Source organism: Petaurus breviceps, unplaced genomic scaffold (genome assembly GCF_028583685.1).
Source record: "Petaurus breviceps papuanus isolate PSGF00001 unplaced genomic scaffold, PetGlider_PUasm1.0 139, whole genome shotgun sequence".
NCBI classification, from domain to species: domain Eukaryota; kingdom Metazoa; phylum Chordata; class Mammalia; order Diprotodontia; family Petauridae; genus Petaurus; species Petaurus breviceps.
The window spans coordinates 16,145,527-16,160,140 of record NW_027185697.1 but is presented as its reverse complement, the minus strand read 5'-3'; the positions used below and the strand labels follow the sequence as shown (position 1 = coordinate 16,160,140).

At 45.2% G+C, this 14,614-nt stretch overlaps 1 protein-coding gene across 1 annotated transcript in view; it reads right to left on the bottom strand.

The window, feature by feature from the left end:
* Positions 1-14,614, bottom strand: part of LOC138145837 (dedicator of cytokinesis protein 5-like) — a 126,208-nt gene that overhangs the window by 38,527 nt on the left and 73,067 nt on the right. The window contains exon 2 of the mRNA XM_069067425.1: positions 10,022-10,105. Coding sequence (XP_068923526.1) covers positions 10,022-10,105 — 84 coding nt within the window. The remainder of the gene's footprint in view (positions 1-10,021; positions 10,106-14,614) is intronic.

Sequence of the window (14,614 nt, the reverse complement as noted above, 5' to 3'; positions counted from 1 at the left end):
ATCCATCCATTATGGATATGTCTGTATCTATCTCTGTTTGTCTCTGTCTCTGTCTGTCTGTCTCTCTCCCTCTCTAAGCTGGGAAGGGAAACTGTACTTTTCCAGTTCCCATCATCATGACCTGAAGAGTTAGGTCATACTGTCTCTTTCTTACAAGGTCAAGTCTGGGAGGAGGCTGAAGCACGCTGGTGCCATTTTTGATTAAGCTCTCTTATAAACACACTCCTCCTCCTGTCCCGCTCATCCCTCCGAACGCCCACATCAGCAATCTGAACCGTCCTGACAAGAGCCAGCTGACAAGTGAGACCCAAGGTGAAGGTCAGGCAGATGGGGGAAGTCCCCGAGCCCCTCCCAGCCAAGTGCAGAACAGCAAGGTGATCTGTATTCAAGGGAGATGGAAAAAGTTTGTCTCGCCTTTGTTGTCATCAAAATCCACACACTTCCAAGTCAGTAAGAATTGATCAGGTGCCTACTACGTGCTGGAAGCTGGGGGAACAAAGACAAAAAGCAACAATCCCTGCCCTTTAGAGCCGACATTCTATCAGGGAAAAGAACACAAAAACTAAGTTACTAACAATGGTGCCAAGTAATGTGCCCTGGAGGACAGTGAGCTTGACTTGGAATAAGAAAGATCTGGGTTCAAGTCCCACTTTGAACACATATGAGCTACATGACCCTAGGAAATATCCTACCAATGGCACAGGTCACTCTCCAAAGCCCCATGCTGCTGAGCAGGTGCTGATCTGTAATGGGGATAAGAGGGACCAAGTGACTTGGCCTCAGGATGATCTGAGTTCAGATCTCTGCCTTTAGACCATCACTAGCTGGGTGACCTTGGGTAAGGCATCTCATCTCTCTGTGCCTCAGTTTCCTTCCATGTGAAATGGGGATAACAATAGCTCCACTCTACAAAAAAGTATCTATCAAAAGAGATGAGAGTTGATACGTAGATATATATTGTCAGACAAATAAAGGTGGATTGCAAATCATAAAGCTTTATATAAATATTAGCTATTATGATTTTATTCCTCATTGAAGTTCCCTATGCCAATGAAATCAGAAGTCCTGCCCTACCCTTCAAAAGCCTTATACACACACCCACAACACACACACACACACACATACACACACACGCACACACAGAGTCCTTAGTCTCAGAAGCTTATATTCTACCAGAGGAAATATAAATATATATTTATCAATTATTATACATCATACAAGTTTGTTACATACAACATATGTCTATTTTCATGTATTAGATATATAATATGAGGAATAAATTTACATTTACTTAAAATAAATACAAATAATACATGTAAAGAACACACTCACACACACACACCCTCACACACTCACACACACAGTCTCTTTCTCAGTTTAGGCAGCTCTGAATCCCTCACAATCAGCACTTGCCCACTGCCCCACCCTACCTCCGGGAGGTTAAAATTCTTCCTAAAATTTCAACACCTCAAAGATCTGTGACCTTTGCATGGGTACGAGTGCTCATCTACTCATGCTAATATAAATTTCTCCATAGTTCAGTAGGGAGTCTTTCAGAGTTGCTGTGACCAAAATAAAAGCAGTGGGAGTATCCTGGATAAAACTCTGGATTTACAGTCAGAAAGATGTGGGTCTGAACTTTCCCTGGAGTTCATAGCAGCTGTGTGACCGTAGGCCAATCACTTAACCTCTCTGGTTCTCAGCTATGTTATTGGCAAAATGAGTGGGGTGGCGTTAGATGGCCCCCAACATCCCTTCCAGCTCATAAGATATGATCTTGTTATCTTAGAAACAAGATTTTTTATCTCCAATAATACAATTTTATCTCCAAGATAAAATGAGTTAGGTTGTACCTTGGAGAGGTAGAAGTCTCTGGCTAGGCAGAACAAGCCGGAGCTTAGGTCTGGCTACAAAAGCCTTCAAAAAGACAGGATAAAATCCAACAATAATTTTTCATTAAGTACCTACTATGCGCTGGGCAAAATGGAAAAAGTCCTTACCCTCAAGCAGCTTACATTCTAAGGGGACAGATTCCTGCTTTTTCATTCATTCTTCCATCCACCCACCAATTGATAAATTCAGAAATGAAATAACTTTTTAAGCTTTATTAATTTTTTATAAGTACCTAATATGTGCTGAGGATAGAGATATAATCTCAAGGAGATTACTTTCTTTTTCTTTTTTGGAGGGGGGAAATACAGGGCAATTGGGGTTAAGTGACTTGCCCAAAGTCACACAGCTAGTATCAAGTAGATTACTTTCTAAGGGGGAAGCCTCCCATTAATTCATTTATTCTAGTCTTCTCATTTTTGAAATAAGAGCACTGCAGCCCAGGGCGTGGTGAGGAGCCCTACCCAAAGTTAGACAGCTAGCGTATGGAAGGAAGAATTCCGCCTCTGGTTGTCTGATTCCTGATCCATGAGTTTACAAGGGAGTCAGAGGTGAGGAAGAGCTACCCAGTGGAAGTTCTGTGCTCCTTGAGAAGGAGAACACAGCTGACTCAGTACAAGACCAGAAAAAAGAATGTAAAAAGGTAAGGAAGTTCTCTGCAAAGCCTGCTAGGACAGGAAGTCCTTGAGTGCATTCTTAAAGGTCCGGTATGTGTTTATTCCCAGACTTACTCAGTCACCCTGTGAATGAGGACAGGGTGGCGAGAAAACAATGAGCAGGGGTAACAGATCATCTCCATCAGGACTGGCATCTTCCAAATGGAAGCAAAGCTTGAGTACTAATCTAGTCTCAGTCCGAGGGTCTAAACCTAGGGCACTGGCCAAGGAATCCAGCAATTATTGAGAACCATGTATATGCTTAATACTGTGCTAGGCACGCTACATTCCAATAACTGAACTGGAGCTCAAAAGTCCCCAGGCCTGAGGTTGGCACTTTCAGGGCAGTTGTGGTACTTGGGCAGAAGAAGACAATGCATCCATTTCTTGACAATATCACAGTCTTTGTTTGACCAGGAAAGCTTGACTCAGGTAGACAGCTAATCTCTTCTCCAGAAATCAAGAGAGCCAGTCTGGACTCAATTCCTCCCCCTGAAATTCCATTGCAGGGCACGGACACTATTCCCCAATCTAAGCCATGCTCAGAGTAGCAGAGGTGGAGAAGAAGCTAAGACAAAGAATCTACACTCACAAATTCCAATAAGGCCGTGATCTCATTGATCTTTCAGAAGTTTCCTTCATTGAGGACGCCTGGCCATCCTGTGCAACGCCTCATCCTCCCAGAAATTCACAATGGGGGGTCCACCTGCATTTTGGGAACTTCTTCAATTTCTTATGGCATCAGAAAATTAATACATTGATCACCTGTGATCTTTTCCCTTAACACACTATCATAGGATTGTAGACTTAGAACTGAAAGGTACCTTTGGGGTCAGGGTCTAATTTCCTTTTACAGAGGGGGAAACTGAGACCCAGAGAAGTGACTTGGCCAGGTTCACAGAGCTACTAATTTTCTAAGGCAGGATTCAAAGTCAGGTGTTCCTGATCTGAAATCTTTCACTCTATCCACTATGCCACACTATTTCTAGGAGGTTAAATGGCTTAAATCTCTATGGTTGAGGTAAATCAAGTCAAGAAGCATGTATTTAATGCCTACAGTGTGCCAGCTACAGGCTGACCTTAGTATATACTTAAGAAGACCAATACCTAGAGGCAACTAGGTGGTATAGTGAATAGAGAACCAGCCCTGGAGTCAGGAAGACCCAAGTTCAAATCCAGCCTCAGACACTTGACACACTTACTAGCCGTGTGACTTTGGGCAAGTCACTTAGCCCCAACTGCCCTCCGAAAAGCAAAAAAAAAAAGACTAATACTTTAGTCTTGAAGATACAAAGAAAGGTAAAAACAGTCCCTGCACTCATGGAATTTACATTCTAATGGGGAAACAACATGCAAATGACTATGTACAAACAAGATGTATGCAAGGAGGAACTGGTGATGCCCTCAGAAAGTGCTAGCATGAAGGCGGATGGCGTGACAGGTGTACTATTTGAGGGAAGGAAACATGCATTAATTAAATACCTACTATGTTCCACGCACTGTGCGAAGGGCTCTGCAAATTTGTTATTTTATTCTTGTAACAACCCTTTATTACCTTTATTGTACAGTGGAGAAACCGAGGCAGAGAGCAGTAACATGACTTGCCCAGAGTCACACAGCTAATCTATAATCGTCTGAGGCTGCGTTTGAGCCCAGGTCCTCTTAAGTCCAAGTTCACCATCCTAGTTTCCAGACCAGGTAGGAAGCCAGCTTTCTGTCGTTACTCATTCGCTTCCTTGATACCATAGTGACACTTTCTATTCTTCAGAGTTTCTTGTCAGTTATGTTGCAGCCTGTTCGTTCATGCAAAACAAGGGACTCTGCTATCAATCTATTCCAGAATAACAACAGTAGTACTGACCATTGCTAACATTTACACAGTGCCCACCGTTTAATCACCCTCATAATAGCCATCACTTACACAGCACCTACTATGTGCCAAGTGCTGTGCTAAGATCTTAATAACTACCATCTCCACTGATTCCCAGAGCAACCCTGGGAAGTAGGTGCTATTATTATCCCCATTGTATACTTGAGGAAACTGAAGCAGAGACAGGTTCAGTGACTTGCTATGAAGTGGCTGAGGCCAGATTTGAACATGGGTCTTCCTGATTCCTCAGGCCTGAGGCTCTATCCACTGCACCACCTGGTCACTGATTTCAAACTAGAAAGGATCCCAGGTCATCTAATCTACCTCCTTCCTTACAAAGATGAAGGCTCAGAGGGGTGAGTTTACTTGCCCAAAGCCCCACAGTAAGGGGATATCAGAGCCAGAATCTGAAGTCAGTCAGACCTGGCAGTCTTTTTTGGACAGTGAATAGGTCTCCATGAGGAGGACCTGAAAAGAGGGAATAGGATTACCCAAGGGAGAAGAGTTCCAAAGGAAGGGTGGAGTCCAATGTGCAGAGTGAGAAGCCCCAGAGGCAGGTTTTAAAGGAAGCAGAAAGACACAGGGAGAGTCCTGGGGCCTGGAAAGCCTGCCAGGATGGCCCCCAAAGTCCATTAGTGAGAGCTGTTCTCCTACTTTCCATTCAGCTTACTTATTTGTTTTATAAAAGGAAAGAGAAAATAGCCGGGTGGGTGGAGGACTGAAAACACACAGCTCAGCATTTCCAGAGTTGTTTGGTGTGTGCAAAGTCCTCCTGACATGGCCCCTTCCTACAGAGCCTGCAAACATAGAAAGAAGGGCGGGCGAGCCAAGAACATGGAGTGCCCATCCAGATGGAGGGCGAGCACCTGGCCGCACCCGGCTGCAGAAGACAAGCCGGCCTTTCCTTCTTTGCCTTCCAATCCCATGCACTGAGCTTTCTGCAAACCTGTCCCCTCCCCTGGAGAGGTGGTTGTGTGGGTGCTGGATGGATCTTTTACAGGGCCACGTTCTGCCGGGGGGAGAGAGCACCCACCCACCACATTACAGGGCAAGGTCTGGATATAACACCATGTAACGGTGTCCAAGGTAGCTGTTGTTTCGTGCAAAGGGAGCTGCTGGCCTTTCTCTGGTCAAATATTGCTAAGCACCGCCCCCTCCCCTCATGTTCCAATATGTGATCCCAGAGTCTATTTTGTAACTAGGAAAAACCCTCTTTTGTCACAAAGAATGAGGAAAAACTGGATCTGAATCTGGAATCTGACATTTGTCGGATGCATAACTACTGGCAAATGACTTGATTTCTCCCAAGTCTCGGTTTCCTCATCTGAAAGATGGGTATGATAGTGTCCACCTCATAAACTGGTTGTAATTCTACACTGACACCATGTCCAAAAATCCTACTACAGACTTCAGAGAGCTAAAAAACGTCCTTACTGACTCTTACTCCTGGAAAAGCCTCAAAACTTGCAGACAAGGAGAGGAAATGCTGTGCAGAGAAGCAAACCAGGGCACAGGCACATCCTAATTATGATAGGATATTATACTTCAGAGACCGTCTGGCCAACATCTCTCATTTTACAGATGAGGAAACTGAGGGAGATTAAGTGACCTGCCACAGTTAGTAAGGTAGTGGATTGAGCATTAAAAGCAGAGTCAGCAAGACTCAAGCTTAAATACAGCCTCAAACACTTATTAGACTTATTACCCTGGATAAGTCACTTACTTGGTTTCAGTTTCCTCATCTATAAAATAGGAATAATAATAGCATGCATCTACTAGCTCCTCGGCTTGTTGTGAAGATCAAATGAGGTATTTGTAAGGCACCACATAAATGCTAGACTGTCACTGAGCATCTGAAGCAGGATTTGAACCCAACACCTCTCATTTTACAGATGAGGAAATTTTATGGATGTGACATGCCACAGAGTAAATAAGGTAGTAGACAGAGCATTGAATGTGGTGTCAGGAAGCATCAGGAACAGGATTTGAACCCAGGTGCATGGACTCGAGAGACAGTGCTCTCGACCCTGTTCTTGGCTGGTTCTCTAGCCAATACCTAACTTCTATATAGTACTTCCAAGCTTACCAAGAATTCCCTTCAATGTAGTCATGATGTGCCACCCCTTAGATCCATTATTATTAATTTAGTTCTATTCAACACATCATTCTAGTCTATCCAAAATTGTGTGGATATTAATTGTGCCACCCAACAACTCTTTGTTATCTGAAAAGTAGACAAATATGTCAGCTATGCTTTGGTCTAAGCCATTACAGAAAATGTTACCCAACACAAACCTCTGGGGTACTCAGATGCTCAAAGCAGCCATTGACTCATTATGGCTCCTTTGGGTTGAATCCAAAATGTGAAGTTTGGATTCAGTGAAAGAACCACCCTTGAGGACATAGAAGGTCACACGTGGTGGTCAAAGGGCCACCCTTGAGGACCTAGAGGGCCACATGTGATCTTGAGGCTGCAGGTTCCCCACACCTGTCCTAGAACTTGCCAAGAGTTCAAGTCATACTCACTAATCACAACCCTCTTCTGCTTTTTGACTACTGGGACATTGGTTTTTTTCCAGTCCTATGGCTTCTCTTCCTTTCTCCATAGTCCTTCAAAGATCATGTAGAGGGGTTCCACATCCCCACACATATGGCTGTTGTTTCCATAATCTAGGGTCTAATTCATCTTGGAATAGTCATTTGAATTCACTGAGGATAGCTCTCTTCCTATATCCTCATTTATCTTGGGACTTAATTCTATTAAACATTTTAGTCCTTTCTCATTCTTATAACCATTTTAGTCCTTTCTCATTCTAACTTTAAAGATTGTAAGATAATATTCAAGGTGGGAAGAGATGTTAGAGGTCATTTAATCCAACTCCCACATTTTGCAAATGATGAGATGGAGGTCCAAAGGAATGCCCAAGGTCATACAGATTGTCAACAGTAGAGGCTGCATTTGAACTTGAAGCCTTCTAAATCCAAATTAAGTATGATCTCCATTGAATCTCCATTGAGTCCAAGAAAATTTGATCAGTACAAGAGTTGAGTAGTTCTGTCTTCTCTCGGTCATTTGTAATCATAACCTATGCACACAGAACACTTGCTTCCAACATTGCATGTATGCGTGGGTGTGCATGTGTGAATCTCCCTGTTCACGCTGCCTTTAGAGAGTTACCTTCAGTTCATTCTGATCTCTAACACAGTGGAAGCTTCTCATATACTATTCTTTTCCCTGTCCTGGCTCATAGCTTATGGGTACAACTTCCTAAAATCTGAGTTGGTCGATATGAATTTAGTCATATCTTTAGACCCTCCTCCTTTCCCCCAGCCACAGAATCAGGAACTGGCAGTTCGATTCCTACTAAACCCTAATGGGAATACAAGCTCCCCTCAGCTCTTCTGTGTAAAGGTCCCAAGGAGGAGTCCGGTCTCCATGAAAGTGTATCTGACTCACTCTAATTGCCTCCCTCCTCTTTCCCTGCTGACATCACACCCTTTCAGTTTCCCCGAGATCCCATTTGGTCATCTAACTGACCTCCTCAGTTTTCTCATGAGCTTCAGTGGATTAGCTGGATTCTTGGTCACTGGTAGAATTATGGGGCTGCAGGAGTTTGTTCCCTTGGGCCTTGAGGCTTACTAGCTCAGAGTTGAGGAATGCTTGGAAAGGTCATTCCTGTCCCAAGGTACACCTGGAGACTGAGCTGGAACTGGGGAGGAGGGCAGTTCTGGGATCACAGCATTCACACCTGGAAGGGACCCCAGGGACCACTGAATCATTTTTAAAATGCTGAAATTCAAGCTTTTAATGGGCAAGTGTTTGCTCAAAGATTAGACACAGTCTCACTTCTGATTTCAAAGGCAATAGTACCCTTTTTCCTGTTGTGACACACTCCTCTGGAGCTACAGAGAAAGTATAAACATGACCCAAGGACTCCTGCTCACACCTGGGACTCCTCAGTTCATTAGAACTTTCAGGGATTTCTATCTTATGGCTAATCTTTCTGCCTCTCCATTGGTTATTCATATCCAATGGCAAAAAATATCTTTATTTTCCAGGGCATCTATGGACTCTGTGGACCCAGTGAAAGTCCAGTCTGATTACCTTGGGGAAATCCAAAGCCCACACAGATTGATGGCATACTGCCTCCTTTCCCAGCCTTGCAGTATTTTGGAACTAAGACAATCATACTTCCTATTAGCTTTATCCTATCTGTGACTGAAGCTGCCCCAGAGATACTTTCCGTGAGTTTATATCCCGATCCCTTCATCCATTTACAAAACAGTTCTTTTTCTTCATCTGCACTACAGCCCAGAAAACAACGAATGACAGAGGACAGCAGCTAGGTTGGCAACTTGTCCCAGAACTTCTGGCTGAATTAAGAAAAGAAGAAGATTGTGGGATTTTCCATTGTTGAGCTGGAAGGGACCTCAGAGGGAAGAGGGTCCAATCCCCTGCTCCCCAATTTAACAGATGAGGAAACTGAGGCTCGGGGAAAATGAAACAGCCTGTGCATGGTCACACCATTAAGGAAATTCCTAAAAGTCTTCCTCAAATCTGAATTCAGATCTCTGCTGCCTCCAGTTAAGCACAGCATCAATGAGTACCATTATATAGCACTTTTACATTTACAAAGCACTTTCGAGACAATATTTTATTTTATCTATGGAACAACCCTACACAGTCAATATTATGATCCCTGTATTACAGATGAAGAGACTGACATTCAGAGACATGCAGTCATTTGCCCAGGATCGCACAGCCAGCCAGTGGCAGCAGCAAGATGGGAACCTCCTCTACACACCTCCTTGCCTCTCGAGGTGGATGAATAGGGGGAGGGGGACACTTAGACTCTTTAAACAGTTTTCTGCAGCATCTGAGGAACCTGGGCCCATTTCTTACCCACTCCCAAATGTGATACTAACAGTTACGTATCCAGGGGTCTCCTCCTCATCACCTAGACCCTGGTGTCAGGTCACACCTTTTATTTGGCTGGCTCCCTTAATCCAAGTTCCTTCCATGCTTCATCATGGCAGAGATAACCCTGGGTTCTCAGAAGCTCCAATGGCAGGCCCTACCAAATGGGAGAGGTTTGGGGTCTTGACAAGCTGTGAAATCCATGAGCTGAGCTCCTCCCCAAGGGCCTGGCCAACACCAGGTAATACATTTTTCAGGAAAAAAAGGGGAGACGGTATGGAGCAAAGCAAAGACCACTCTATTGGGTCAGAGGAATGGGGGTCAAATCCTGACTCTTCCATTTCCTACCTGTTGAATCATTTCAGCTCTGTGGGTCTCACTTTCTTAGTTCAAAAAATGGTGGCACTGGATGGCCGCTAATGAATTGTTCCTCAGGCCTTGGAAAAGATAGGAGGGGCTCTCTCTATGGTAAATACAGCAGCCAAACAGATAGAATCAGGAATCCTTTCCATTGCTCAGCTAGCCCTGCTGAAAGCCCTTGAGGCATGAAATTTTACAACCAAGATCCTTCCGGGTGTGGGATTGCAACATTACAGGAAGGAGCAAAGGCATGTTGACTCCTGAAAGCCCCAAGATTAATCAGTAAATGTCCTTCATCATCGGGCAGCAATGTGCCTCTTGCCTTACCTTCGTACATCTCCAGAATGTGGACGGTGTCCCCGATCTGCAAAGACAGCTCCACATCTTGGGATGCATTGTAATTGTAGATGGCTGCAAATGGGAAAAAGAAGAAGGTCACACACCAGGGAAAGAAAACTCCTCCAACAGCAAGTCACTATGGCCTGGACTAGCCTGACCAGCAGACCCATCACGTGCTGGTGCCTGGAACATAGTAGGTGCCAGTAATGAATACTTGCCAACCGACTGATATTCCCTCTGTGCCTGAGATATAAGGAAAATCACAGTAGACTAACACATACACTTATTATGACTCTAAAAATAGTTATAGAATTATGGGAATCACAGGGTCACAGAATTAGCTTAGGAAGGGACCATGTCACTCCTGGGCAGTGAGGTGATTCAGTCTATAGATCGCTGGGCCTGGAGTCAGGAAGTCTCATCTTCCTGAGTTCAAATCTAGCCCCAGCTGTGACCCTGGCCTGTTTGCCTCAGTTTCCTCATCTGTAAAATGAGCTGGAGAAAGGAATGGCAAATCACTCCAGAATCTTTGCCAAGAAAACCCCAAAATGGATCACAAAGAATTGACAGAAAAACAACTGAACAAAATGTCTCTCTCTGCTTAAGGAAGTGCAGTTGGCTTCTTGCTTTTGGGAGTAGGGGGGGTAGGGAATACCAGCTCTTCTTCCTCTGAGTGTTTTTTCGACTCCTTCCCAGGGTGGCTCAGTTCATGTTTCTTAGATTACTCTTATCCCAGACAAACTACCTTATTTAAGATTATGGAATGGGATCTGGAGGTGACCTTCAATGGCCTGTAGTCTAAAATCCTCTTTTTATAATCAAAGAAACTGAACTCAGAGAAGCCAACAGACTTGCCCATGGTTACACAGGTAATAAGTGTCAGAGTTGGGATCTGAACCCAGGCCCTCAGACTCTGAAGCCAGCATCCTTTGCTGTGGGCCCTGTAAGTCCTCCTGTACAGTCAGTCATATTCCCCCTCCAGTCTTTGTGACTGTGCACAGGCATTCCCCTGTGTCTGGGATCTGTCTGCATCTCCCTCACACAATCCCCTCTTTCCTTCCAGACTCTAACTGTAAGAGGCTTATTCTGATACTCATACTGTCAGCCTAGAAATTACTTTTCAAACCTTTTACCTTTCATTTCTTTGCACAATCTGTTTTCTCCTAACAGAATGTATGCTACTTGAGGGAAGGCTGGGATTCTTCTGTTTTTCTTTTCAGTTTTTCAGTTGATTCTGTGGTTTTTGTACTAGATGTTTAGCATCTAGCATACTGTCTGACACACAGTAGGTACTTAATGAAAACTGACTGTATCGAATCAAATCAAATGGAACTGATGAATTAACTTGCTGAGAGCCACACATCTAACAGACATTGGAGGCAGGATTCACACTCAGGGCTTCCTGACTCCCTATGCAGTATTCTCCCTTCTAATGCCATGGTGCTGGTGATGGCTCCATTCATGGAAATAGGAATTTAGAGCTGGCCTGAGTGATTGAGGGGCAGAGAAGGGAAGGGCATAAGGGGATAGAATCGGAGTCAGGGAGACCTGGTGATCCTGGACAAATCTTTTAAGCTTGCTTTGGTCCCTTCCAACCCAAGGGCGGCTCATGGCTCTTCTGGGGATGGGTCTCACTTCATCCCAGACAAACCTTTTCATGTTGGGTCTCTGGAACTCAGATCTAGAAAAGGAAGGGACCTCAGAAGCCCTGGATCCAACCCCTTCATTTTACAGATAAGGAAACTGAAGCTCAGAGTGGGTAAGTAACTGGTCCAAGGTCACACAGATAGTAAACGGTGGCTTGAGTATTTGAACTCAGTCCCGTGCCCTTCAGTTCCAAGTTCACTGTACCACACTCCCTGTCCTGCTGGTCTAAAAGTGTGATCTCAACTATTTAGAGGACTGTCACCTGGAAGGGAGATGTGACTTGTTTTATTTGATGGCTGAGGGCCAAAAAAGGGGGTAATTGGAGAGGCTGCACAGAGGAAGATTTAGGTTTGACACAGGGAAGGGCTGCCCGACAGTGCGGGCTGGGTTTCCCTGTCCTGGAATATCTTCAGGCAGAGTCTGGACGGTCTCTCCCTCTCCTGATCTGGGTGTTCGGATAGGAGATTCCTGTTTAGGTATGGGTTGTGTTAGGCGGACACTGACAGGGGGCCTTTCCACCTCCGAGATGCCGTGCTGCTGTGGCCACTCCAGGCATCTGCTGCATCTGCAGGACAACAGATTCTCTGCTTTCTGTGGTTGCCCCTAGAGCTCCTGAGCATTAAGCAGCTGGTGTATTTAACTCATTAAGAAACTGGCTGGTTTTCCAGTACAGGAAATGGGTGGATCAACAAACATGTAATTAAGTTAGTCAGCACCAAGGCATTGGAAGGCAAGTTATGGATGCTTCAGCTGATGCTGTCGTCCACCTGGGCAATGTCCGCTGCTGAAGGGAGGAATCACAATACTGAGAAATGTGCCACTTAGAAAGGTGAAAGCAGGGTGGCCACTCCAGTGTAACCTGGAGGGTTGGGCACCCCCAGAACCCCAGAGGATGGAGTGGGAGGTCGTAGGAAATGAAACTCCAATTTCCCTCCAAGCCTCCCCATTCCTATGGACAACACCACTGTCCTGTGGATTAAGGAGACAAAGCGAACTTCGAGGTCATCTAGTCCAACCCCCCCCCTTTTACAAATGAGGAATCTGAGACTGAGGATGGTTATGGCTTGCCTGAGACTTGCCAGGTCCTGATTCCAAACCCATGCTCTTTCCATTACATCGGACCCCTTGGGCTGCCTAGGGGCAGAGGGTTGGACTCGATGACCGTGTGGGTCACTTCCAACTCCAAATCTATGATTTGGAGATGCTGACAAGAGGTCATTGAGCTTCTGTCTGGGGAGCTCACCATTTCTCAGAGCGGGCCATGCTGCTTTGGGATAGATTGAATTATTAGTAGGTTTTTCTAATATCAAAACCTAAATTTGCTTCTTCTCAACTTTTGCCAGTTGCCCTTGGTTTTATCTTCTCAGGCTGGGTAGAATAAGTGCCATCCCTCTTCTCCGTGACAGCCATTCAGACCCTTGAAGACAGCTCTCTTGACCTTCCCAAGGCTTCTCCTCTTCAGGCTAAACATCCTTAAGGTCTTTCAACCAGTCCTCATGTGTCATTCATTCAAGGCTTCTCACTATCCTGGTCACTTTCCACTGAAAGCTCCCCAGCCTATCAATATTCTTCCTAAATGATAGTAGTGGGGGCCTCCATACCTGCCTAGTCATACTGGCATCAATTCTTCTCCCTCGCCTTGCCCCCTCTCCTCTTAGAATGGGCTGTCTCCCCCAGGCTAACTCCCTGACCCCCTCCAGCTTCACTCCTCAGTACCAGGAATTCCTCCCCAGCACCTGGAAGTGCCTTCATGCTGTGGCCCTCTCTTCGGATTGGGGGGTCCAGGCTCCACTCCTCTCCTCCCCCATGTCATTCTCATTCCCCTTTATGTCTAAGAAGCTCTCCAGCTCTCGTTCTGTCTTTGTCTGTCTCTCAGTGAGGCATTGTGGGTTCCTCTGCCTTCACTTTCTTCAGTGTCTATGTTAGCTAACATCAGACCAGGGAGAAAGCAGGGAGATGAAATCACTTTCCCAAGATAACTGAGTCAGCAAAGGGCAGAGCTAAGGTTGGGAACTATTTGATGAGTTGCCCAATTGGGCTTTGGGCTCTGGATCCAGTGATTTGTCCTCTGCATTGCTGTGTGGTACAGGGAAACGCACTAAAAGTCATTGCAGACTCAGTTTCATCCTTTCTAAAAGCAAGGAATTGGGATGGATCTTGAAGGTTTCTTCCAGCTTTAAATTCAATGACCCGCTGAGAGTTTATGGGAAACTAAGTGACAGTTGAGAGAGTTCCAGGGATGGAGTGAGGAAGATTCATCTTCCTGAGTTCAAATCTGGTGTCAGACACTTACACTAGCTGTGTGACCCTGGGTAACTCACTCTACCCTGTTTGCCTCAGTTTCCTCATCTGTAAAATGAGCTGGAGAAGGAAGTGGCAAACCACTCCAGGATCTTTGTCAAGAAAACCCCAAATGGAGTCATGAAGAGTCACACATGACTGAATGACCACAACAAAGAGAATTTGTAAAAAAAAAATCTCACTGTCCTTTTCTCTTTTCTAAGAGGTTTCCAATAGTTGGCATCTCTCAGTGTTTGGGAAACATTCTTTGGGGACTGGGCTAGTAACCTCCCTTCCCCATGAACAAAATTCTGGACAGACTTTGACATGAGGTTGTCTACTTGGAAGAGTTTGCTTAGATGTACAGAGTTTAAGAGATGGAAGGGTCCTCAGAGGTATCTAGTACATGTCCATGAGTAAGAACCCTTGATCAGTGGTCCTCTCACCTCTGCTGGATCTCCAGTGAGGGCCAGTCCTCACCCTCTGGACAGCCCCCCAGTACTTCTGAGCAGCACTAATGGGCACCAAGCTCTACATCCAAGAACCCTTGAGCCAGGGTCCTTCAGCCTCTGCTGGATCTCCAGTGAGGGGCAGCCTTCCCCCTCCAGGCAGTTCATTGAACTTCTGAGCAGCACTAATGGGCACCAAGCTTTA